Source organism: Capra hircus, unplaced genomic scaffold (assembly GCF_001704415.2).
Source record: "Capra hircus breed San Clemente unplaced genomic scaffold, ASM170441v1, whole genome shotgun sequence".
NCBI lineage: Eukaryota > Metazoa > Chordata > Mammalia > Artiodactyla > Bovidae > Capra > Capra hircus.
This window is the reverse complement of record NW_017204433.1, coordinates 727-11,756: the sequence shown is the minus strand read 5'-3', so window position 1 is coordinate 11,756 and position 11,030 is coordinate 727. Positions and strand designations below refer to the sequence as shown.

General features: G+C 39.7%; 1 protein-coding gene across 1 annotated transcript; it reads left to right on the top strand.

Moving 5' to 3' along the window:
• The first annotated feature begins 945 nt into the window (after positions 1 to 945).
• On the top strand, positions 946 to 10,722 carry LOC108635105 (protein TFG-like). Its single transcript, XM_018045390.1, has 3 exons — positions 946 to 1,031; positions 5,146 to 5,372; positions 10,642 to 10,722. The coding sequence occupies exons 2-3, from the start codon at positions 5,189 to 5,191 to the stop codon at positions 10,707 to 10,709; spliced, it is 252 nt and encodes an 83-aa protein (XP_017900879.1). The 5' UTR covers positions 946 to 1,031; positions 5,146 to 5,188; the 3' UTR covers positions 10,710 to 10,722.
• Positions 10,723 to 11,030: the final 308 nt, after the last annotated feature.

Genomic DNA, 11,030 nt, shown 5'->3' with positions numbered 1-11,030 from the left:
ATTGATTTTTGCTCTTTATCTTAGCAAAAGTTTCCAGCAACTTTTAAAACAGCACTCCCCTCCCCATGCCGATTTCATCACGTATTCCCCTCTCCTCCCAAATTTCAGGCTTCAGTCTAAAGCCAGCATACTTCTTATATAAACACGCATATTGAAAACAAATGCTTTAGATAAATGAAAGGAGTATGTAACGCTCAAATATCTTATTTCCAAAATGTCTCTGGGATCCTTAATCCGTTTTAATTTCCTAGCCTTCACCTTTTACACACCCATAAAATCTGTCCTGTCTCGTAAACCGCTGTTGGAACTCCTTGTTCACAAACTGATTCATTCCCATTCCCGCACAGTGCCTGACAAAGCGTAGGCGCCCCAATAATGAATGAATGAGTTCGTAGAAGGAAGGCGGGGAAAAGGTTAGTCTTTTCGAGATAGGACTAGGAGAACTACAATGGCTACAAAACAACAAAAAAAACACAAACTTAGACAAACGCCTACTCTTGGATCTCAGAGTTCAGAAGACTAAATTACGTCCCGCCCACGGGCGAGAAACGGGAAATACTACTGTTCAGGAAAACCGGAAGTGCTTGGTCACGCCCCGCGCATGCGTGCATCCGTTCTGCGTGCACTTCCTACACTTATCCAGTCATCCCAGTGAGAAAGCAGAGACTCAGACCCCCTGCAGACCCCGGCGTGTTTAGTCCCCGCCCTATCGACGTTGCGCATGCGTCCTGGGTCGGTACGCTCGCTCCGAGGCGGAGCGAAAGGACAGATTTTCTTCTTATTCCCGCCCCTCTTCGTTCCCCACCTGCCACGTACTGGGCCTGAGCTCTCGCTAGGCTTGGTGGGGTCAGTGCGATTGGTCGGGGCCCGCGCGAGTCTGCCAGCGAGGTGCGGCGGCCCCGGAGGGCAACCGAGTGGGCTGTGACCGCAGCCTTCCCCCAACGCCCCCAGAGCTCGACGGTGGCGGCCTCGCACGGGGTCGGATCAGCGGAGACCCGCGGAGGGGCAGCAGTGGCGGCCTCGGGAAAACGGTATGGCCGCTGGGGACGGGGTCGCGGCCGAGTTCTCGGGCCAGGCGGGCGGGGAGACGTGTAAATGCTGAGAGGGCTTCGTTCGAACCGGCGAGCGCGGGGCGGGTGGGGTCGGAGGGATCTTGGGAAGGCGCTGGTGGCCGAGGACTGAGGCCGGGCCTGGCCGCGCCGGGCCTCGTCTCGAGGAGAGCCACGGCGGGGGAGGGGTGGGGTCGGGGGGGGTGGGGTGGGGGTGTCACTGGCCACCGTGGCCCCGAAGCGGACCTGTGGGGAGCTTTAGGAGGTGTTTGTGCCAGCAAGGGCATTTGTGTCCGATCCCGCTTGGCTCCAAGGAGTCGGACAGCTGGAGGGAGCTGAGAGGGACTTCTGGAAATCTGGGGTGGTCCAGTGCCTAACCCTCAGAGGGGCTTGAAAGGGCGAGAAGTGGGGAGAATGGCGCCTATGGGAATTAGTTGATTGGGGGTCACCTGGGGAAGCCTTGTTCCTTGACTGTGTTAGTGCTTCATCAAGCGCCGTCTGGAGGCCAAACCCAGTCTAGTAGTGGTGATGACAACTAACTTTTCAAGAGTTTACTTTGCTAGGCAATGTGCTCAGTAGTTGAGATTCACAGTCTCATTTAATCGTCACAAGGATTCTTCCAAATATAGATATTCCCATTTTGCACTTGACGAAAGTGAGACTTTAAGAAGTATTTCCTGAGGTCACACAGCTAGTGGGGAGAAATCTTTACCATCAACGCTGGCTCTGGTCAGGCAGAATTCGAGGCCCCTTGCATTCTTTGGAGTACTTGAGGGTTGGTTTCGTTTAGGGTTTCTTAAAGGAAATTTCTGCCCTCTGGAGTTGTCTAAGCAAATTCACTGAACAAGGGCCCTCACCACAGGGCTGGTGGAGCTGGAGGTTTGGTCACTGAACCTGGACCCCTGGTTCAAAAGGGCAGGCTTTTTATGTGTTCCTTGGGCATGTCACTTTACTCTCCAGGTCTGAGAACAGTGTTCCTGTTGGAAGGTTTCATAAGTTAGTGGCCGAGTCATTTCAGAGGGAGTAGGGCAAAGACACGGTGAAAGGAGAAATGAAGAGCTGAAAAAGCTGTGAGGATGTCACCAGCAGCCCTGGGAACTAGTAGTTCGTAGCAGTCTCTACTTTGTGATGAGGCTAGAGAAAAAAAAGGACCTGGATTCTATTGTTACATAAAAAATAGGGTGATAGAATTTTCCCTGAAGAGAGAATTTCAAGGTGCTTTTGTTTTTGTGAAAACCTGTTTTCTACCATGCCTTGTGGAGATGACTGCACAAAATAGAGACAGCCTTAGGAAAGAAGACCTGGTTCCTGGCCACAGGTAGTTTACAGTCCACGGGAAGCTAGCCAGTAAGTGAATTTGCAGGCAAACATGGCAGGTGTCAAGTATTTAAAAAGGGGCTCATATTTTCAGTCATTGGAACTGGGCAACAATTCCTTTATGATCAGAAGGATTATATCAATTATATTCATTGTTGGAAATGTCTCTAATTAGGGTTATGTCAGTTGTAGGGAGTCACCTCTAGCTAGTGTGAAGGCTTGACTTAGGAACTGACCTGATAGTACTGCCTTCTTTTAATCTATCAGAACTTTATCACTTGTCATTCATGTTTTGTTTAGGGAACAAAAAGTATTGAAAATCTTTACTTACTGTATGTCAGGCGCTATTCTAGAAGCTACTGAGAATAGGTAGTACTATCCTGCTGAAGCTAAACCCTGGTCTTTCAACTACATTGTTGATGGTTTACACATCCTGTAGGGAAGAGAAGATTACGTAGATTTTTTGAAGTTCCTTTTTGCTCTCAGGCTGCAAGGCAAACAAAGTGAAATCTTAACCATCTTACTGAAGTAACTATGCTTTGGAACTTGGCATGCAGTAGGTATTTAAAGTGTTTGCCGAATGAAGAGGGCTGGTTTGGCTCACAGGTGAAGGGGTTGTATGGAGGTTTCAGTTAATCAAAGTCTTCAGGAAAAGTCCATTGTCAGAATTGGCAGATGAAACACTGACTGTATTCTCTTTTTATGTTAAGACAAGCATAGCATCTGGATGGTAGAACATAGTCCGCTCTGTTTTTAACTGACCTTAGAGTGTTATGTTCTGTATTTAATGCACCATTTTAAGATGGGCATTAAAGATTCATTCATAGAATTAATTTGTTCAGAGGATGGCAAGGAGTCTAGAGACAATCATTTAATAAGTACTTAATTGGAAGGACATGTGGCATTTATATGAGGATACTAGGGCATTTATGTATACTATGGATTAAATAGGATTCATGAAAACTTCCTTCAAATATTTGAAGTGTTGGCATGTTGAGGGCCAGGTAGAGTGCTTTCACACACACACAAAGGAGCAGATGTAGAGAACTAGGAAAACTAAATATGTTAATAAAATAACACATTTAAGAGAAGAAAGCAGAATGCTGCTAGTAGAAAAGCAAAGTTTTGAAACCAGAATATGACCAGTAGGAAACGCTCTGTGGTTACAAATAATGTGTTCATGAGCATCTTGGTCTCAGAAAGAAGAGATAGGCCTTGAGAAGAAGAGATATTAACATATTAATTAAGTGAAAGTGTATTTTCTGTTATATAATAATGGTATAAATTACTAGAGACTGCAGACATTATTTTGAATTTAGGATTGCAAAGTCGTTATAGGAGAAGCACGCTGAATAACCTAAGATTAAAGTAAAACTCAAGAAGGCAGAATTCAATAGCAAGTTAGTATTTAGTTCTCTGACACTGTCTTGTTTTTAAGGGTGCTGTCTGATCACACATACTCAGGTTTGGGGATGGGAGTGTTACAGACGATGGAGAAACAATAGTGGACAGTCTTTTAGAAAGCTCAGGAGGATGTCACTGATTTGGTTTTTGTCCTCAAGTTCTGCAAATAGGAAAATTGGAGAAAATGCTCATGAGGTCTTTCTTATTTTAGCGAGAAAAATTTGAAACTATTTTAGTGTTCACACATACTTTCCTATTCAGGGTTAGCATTTAATATAGATAGGCTAGTAGGGTTTGGAAGCTAGTATTTAATGATTGTCCTTCCTTTAATGACTGTAGAATAATTAACTGTGCTAGGCACTGTTCTAGGCTCCAGAAATAACAGTGAACAAAAACATTTATCTCCCCTATTTTCTAGTGGAAAAGAATAAAAATTAATACTTTTAAAATGTTTGATAGTGATGAGTGCTTTGCAGAAAATGAAGCTGAATAAGAAAGTGACAGTAAAGCCATTTTAAATTAGATGGCCAGGAAAAACTTCTGAGAAGTTAACATTTGATCAGAAATCTGAATCATGTGAGGGGTGTGAAAAGGGCTCAAGGTTAAGGAAGCAGCAAGTGCCAAGTCTTGAGAAGGAGATTGTAAAGTCCGAGTGTAGCAGAGTGGCCAGGAACAGAAGTGGGAAATGAGGTTAAATCAGATCATGACCTTGTAGTTCTGGCTTTTATCAAGAGTGAGATGAGACTCTATTGGAAGATTTTTAAAGTAGTTATACTAGATTTTATTTAACAGGATAACTCTAATATGGTGAGGGTACCTTTGTTAAGCAAACAAAAGTAAAAGGCAGACAAATCAGTTAGGAGTCTTTTGCAGTAATCCAGGCAAGAGATGATGGTGGCTTGGATTAAGTTGATAGAGGTGAAGGGTTGGACTCTAGAGATATTTTAAAAGTTGTGGCAACTAGATTCATTGGTAATTTGGTATATGTAAGGTGTGTGGGAAAGAGAGGAACTAAGTTTTTTTTGTTTATCTTGAATGTCTTAGGAGAATTGTCATTAACAGAGATGGAGAAAACTGTAAGAGAAGCACATTTTGAGGGGAAGGTCAGGACTTTGATCTAGACATGTTAAGTAAGAAATCTAAATCAGATGAGCAGTTAAATATATGGGTAAAATAATAACAGACATAAAATAATAAAACTTATTTTCTTATGCACACAATAAAACCAGTTCCAGACCATTTTACCATAAATATGGTAACATTGGAACAGTGAATTTCCTTTGAAACTGAGTTTCTTAGATTCTAATAGGAGCTTTGCTTTTTAGCTTTTAAAATACCTTTTATAGCTATTTAATCATCAAGACCATTTTGTCAGTCTTTCTCTAGAGTTACATACATAGAACATCCTGGAGTCCACCATGAATGGGCAGTTGGATCTGAGTGGGAAACTAATCATCAAAGCTCAGCTTGGGGAGGATATTCGACGAATTCCCATTCATAATGAAGATATTACTTATGATGAATTAGTGCTAATGATGCAGCGAGTCTTCAGAGGAAAACTTCTGAGTAATGATGAAGTTACAATTAAATATAAAGATGAAGGTAAGAGTGTTTCTCAAGTTTTTAAAAGTCTAAGTATTTTATGTGTTCTTTTGCCTGTTTTTCATTGAACTCCGAATAAAAATTCTGTTTCCTCCTATGGTAATTGAGTACCACTTTCTTTTACTTAAGGGAATGCCCATGTAGTTAGTTATACTTATAAGTTAGAAATTTGCCAAGTGATTTATTATTAGAAGGGGGTTTTAAGTGATAGAATACTCTCACACATTTTTTACAAGCCATTTGTTTTTATTTTATGCCTGTACAATTCTGGCTTCCTTTTTGCTTTAAAACCAAACTTGCACTCAATTTCCTAAAGTGAAAGGGATGTTTAGTCTGTTTTGAATGAGAAAGGATTCATGGTCAGCTAAGTATGGAAATGCTGTTTTTTTGGCAGGAATTTTCAGAGCATGTATTATGCTGAAGTACTTTCTCAGTGTATGTGGTGTTCCCGGGCTAATTTGACTACAGAACTTTTTATGGAGATAGATTTTACTTGACAAATATATCATCAACAGCATAGTGGAATTATATTAGTAGACTGTCATTTCTTTTCTTTTTTTGGAAACATAAAGCATTTGTTTATTATTGCTATAATCAAGGCAAAATCTCTTTAAAAAATTGGCCTTGATAATGGAAATATAATCAGAATCATTATTACTGCATTTACAGTTTGTTCTCTGCTGTTCGGACCGCAGGGTTTCACACCTGCCTCAGTAGACTCTATTTTCTTTTGACCTGTCGTCTTTGTTAACATCTCTAGTGAAATTGGGCTTTAGGTGGTTACCAGTTATCTTTATTACTGCTGAATTTGTTTCCAGTCTGTTTCCTCTTGATCTCAACACTTGGCACTGGTATCCACAGCATCGTTTTATACTCTTATTTCTCTGACACTGTGCTGTATCAGTTTTTCTTATCCCTAATAGCTTCTTTGTTTTTCTCTGTGTGTCGGTTTAAAGTAATGTCAGCTGTTAGAAATAAAAACCTTAAAACCTTAGTGGTTTAACCACTCAAGAAATCATTCAGGGGCCCAGGTTGACGAAGCTCTGAGATCTTCAGTACATGGCTTACAAGCTCACCCTTGAGCATCTGCATTCAGCAAGCAGATGCATGAAGATGGAGTGTAGAGGATCACATGGGAGATTGTACTCTCTAGGCCTTGAGGTGCTTTATATCATTTCAGCTCACATCACATTGACCAGACCCCAGTCACATGACTGTGCTGAGATGTTAGCGGGTTGGGAACTGTCCCTGGTTGGATAGCCACTTTCCAACAACTTACCCTGTGGAAGGGAAGTATAAATCACTGATGATCAATTAAGCCAATTATTTCACTAGAGGTGTAATATGCCTTTCATTTTTTCAATATTTCATATAATGTTGAAAAGTGAACGTGTGAGACGCTCAGTCGTGTCTGACTCTCTGCAACCCCATGGACTGTAGCCTGCCAGGCTCCTCTGTTTATGGAATTCTCCCAGGTAAGAATACTGGAGTGGATAGTTAGATCCCCCTCCAGGGGATCCCTGACCCAAGGATTGAACTCACATCTCTATGTCTCCTGCATTGGCAGGCAGATTCTTTACCAGCTGAGTCATAGGGGAAGCCCCTTCGTCTAATGTTACCCAAAACTAATTTTCGAGTTTTAAGGAACAAAAAAAGGAGAGCGTTTTCTTCTTATTCTTTTCCCTAGTAACCGGACTCCAGGAGTTGGTGATGGACAGGGAGGCCTGGTGTGCTGCCGGTTCATGGCGGTCGCAAAGAGTCAGACACAACTGAGCGACTGAACTGAACTCGTAACGTCATCTGTTTTACAATACATTGATTATCCTGTTTGGCTTCCAGATATGTGCGTAAATGTGATCAGTTTGTTCTTTTTTTTGTTTGACTTTACAACTCAAGTTTTTAATGGTTTTACCTGAGATGATTTGCTCTTACCTCAAAGCTGGCAATGGACTTGGGCAAACTCGGGAGATAGTGGGGGACAGGGAGGCCTGGTGTGCTGCAGTCCATGGAGTTATAAAGAGTTGGACATGACTTAGTGACTGAACAAAACCTGAGATGATTCGCTCTTACCTCAGAGTTGGCATGTTCTTAAACTAACTTCACTGGTTTTTTTTTTTTTTTTTTTAGTTTTTTATTTTTTAAATTTTAAAATCTTTAATTCTTACATGCGTTCCCAACATGAACCCCCCTCCCACTCCCTCCCCATAACATCTCTCTGGGTCATCCGCATGCACCAGCCCCAAGCATGCTGTATCCTGCGTCCAGACATAGACTGGCGATTTCAATCTTACATGATAGTATACATGTTAGAATGCCATTCTCCCAAATCATCCCACCCTCTCCCTCTCCCTCTGAGTCCAAAAGTCCGTTATACACATCTGTGTCTTTTTTCCTGTCTTGGCATACAGGGTCGTCATTGCCATCTTCCTAAATTCCATATATATGTGTTAGTATACTGTATTGGTGTTTTTTCTTTCTGGCTTACTTCACTCTGTATAATCGGCTCCAGTTTCATCCATCTCATCAGAACTGATTCAAATGAATTCTTTTTTACGGCTGAGTAATACTCCATTGTGTATATGTACCACAGCTTTCTTATCCATTCATCTGCTGATGGACATCTAGGTTGTTTCCATGTCCTGGCTATTATAAACAGTGCTGCGCGATGAACATTGGGGTACATGTGTCTCTTTCAATTCTGGTTTCCTCGGTGTGTATGCCCAGCAGTGGGATTGCTGAGGTTCATAAGGTAGTTCTATTTGCAATTTTTAAGGAGAATCTCCACACTGGTTCTCCATAGTGGCTGTACTAGTTTGCATTCCCACCAACAGTGTAGGAGGGTTCCCTTTTCTCCACACCCTCTCCAGCATTTATTGCTTGCAGATTTTTGGATCGCAGCCATTCTGACTGGTGTGAAGTGGTACCTCATTGTGGTTTTGATTTGCATTTCTCTGATAATGAGTGATGTTGAGCATCTTTTCATGTGTTTTGTTAGCCATCCGTATGTCTTCTTTGGAGAAATGTCTATTTAGTTCTTTGGCCTATTTTTGATTGGGTCGTTTATTTTTCTGGAATTGAGCTGCATAAGTTGCTTGTATATTTTGAGATTAGTTGTTTGTCAGTTGCTTCATTTGCTATTATTTTCTCCCATTCAGAAGGCTGTCTTTTCACCTTGCTTATATTTTCCTTTGTTGTGCAGAAGCTTTTAATTTTTAATTAGATCCCATTTGTTTATTTTTGCTTTTATTTCCAGAATTCTGGAGGTGGATCATAGAGGATCCTGCTGTGATGTTATGTCTGGAGAGTGTTTTGCCTAATGTTCTCCTCTAGGAGTTTTATAGTTTCTGGATCTTACATTTAGATCTTTAATCCATTTTGAGTTTATTTTTTGTGTGCGGTGTTAGAAAGTGATCTAGTTTCATTCTTTTACAAGTGGTTGACCAGTTTTCCCAGCACCACTTGTTAAAGAGATTGTCTTTACTGCCATTGTATATTCTTGCCCTCCTTTGTCAAAGATAAGGTGTCCATATGTGTGTGGATTTATCTCTGGGCTTTCTATTTTGTTCCATTGATCTATATGTCTGTCTTTGTGCCCAGTACCATACTGTCTTGATGACTGTGGCTTTTGTAGTAGAGCCTGAAGTCAGGGCAAGTTGATTCCTCCAGTTCCATTCTTCTTTCTCAAGATTGCCTTTGGCTATTCGAGGTTTTTTGTATTTCCATACAAATCTTGAAATTATTTGTTCTAGTTCCTGTGAAAAATGTGGCTGGTAGCTTGATAGGGATTGCATTGAATTTGTAAATTGCTTTGGTAGTATACTCATTTTCACTATATTGATTCTTCCGATCCATGAACATGGTATATTTCTCCATCTATTAGTGTCCTCTTTGATTTCTTTCATCAGTGTTTTATAGTTTTCTATATATAGGTCTTTAGTTTCTTTAACTTCACTGTTTTAATGCCTTTCTTTTAACTCATTTTTGTTTGCAGAAGGGTCAGCCAACTCCTTCTTTAAAGGATCACATAATATTTTAGAATTGTGGTCCTATAAGGCCTTGCTAATCTTTTTTCTAGAACTTGTTAAAATATAAAAACTATCCTTAGTTTGAATTCTTTAAGCCAGAATTTATCCATTGATTGCAGTTTGTAACTCCCTAGCTTAGGGTGTCCTCGTTGTTGAAACTGTCTTCTACATCTGGTTATCACATTGAATTTGTTTTTCATTGTGTTTTTGAGTGCTTTTTTTTAAATTATACAGATTTGTGTTCCATAGACTGTATTGGGTACTAGTTTAGAGAGCTGACTAGGTAAAGAGTTCCTGATGTCATAGGTACTCTTATTTCTGTTGGGAAAATCAGAAAAGAAAAAGACCAGTTATAGAAAATTTTCCTTCTTTTACATATGTACTTAAAAATATGTTTATGAGTAGAATCCCTAAAGTTGAGCATTAGATGTGTGTGTTGTTAAAAAAAAAAAAAAAACAAAACACTGGTCTGCTGTAAAGAGATGATAAAACTCTCAGTTATGGCTTTTATTGCCATCTTTATCCAAAATAACTGGCCTAATCAGTGTTAAAATTGTGTGTCTGTGAGGATACTTGCAATGGCTTCTCTTCTGTTCTTTCTCTAGCCTTTTATTTCCTAGCCCTTTGAAAGGTTTTGAATAGGCAATTGATATGCTGATTATAGTATTCTTTATCCTTGGGATCCAGGGGATTTCAGAATCTTGTGTACATGAATATTTTTCCTGAGGAGAATTGATGGTTTTCATCTCAGTGTTGAGATGATTGGAGACCTGAAAGGCTCAACTGTCTACCCATTATTAGAACAATTTTGCAGAAAATTTTGCAACCTTTTTCGTTACTGTCATATGTGGCTTTCCCTCCGTTTGTGTCAGTGGTGTTTTACTGTACTTAGAATTAAAATTGAACCTTGAGATTATTATTACCTTGATTTCTGATAAATATATTTAAATACTTTCGAATAGAAAAGATTTCAATCTAAACTGTAATTTCCTCCAGGTGATTAGTAAAAGATTACATTAATCTTAGCTATGTGTTGGCTCGTCTTATGAGAATAAGATATTTTTGCTATGAAAGAAATAAAATTAATTTAGTATCCTTTTGGATAAATACATCTTCCCCTAGATCCTTTATGCTTAAAGGTTTTATGGAATATTCTCTTATGTTCTGTGATCCACATTTTGCATTTTAATTGATACATATCCTAGCTTACTACTGATGCAAATCTGAAATTTTTATTGTTTCAGATGGAGATCTTATAACAATTTTTGATAGTTCTGACCTTCCTTTGCAATTCAGTGTAGTAGAATACTGAAACTGACATTATTTGGTAAGTGCTAAACTTTCTAATATATTTACTCTTCTTTGTATTTTTATGAAATACTTTTTTAGTTTATTCCTTTAAAGATTCAAAATTAAGTGATAATTTTTTCTTCTATATCAGAATTTTAAATTTTAAGGCTTAACTATATTCTTTGAAGATTAATAGAAAGTAGACGTATTTTAAATAACCCATCTGCTGTTACCTTAAATAGTAATATATGCCAGTTGTGTAAGTGTTTCCAGGATTGAAAATAATTTCTGGGTTAAACTGCAATTTAGTTTAGTTCATTAAGAATATATAATTGTTTTCCAA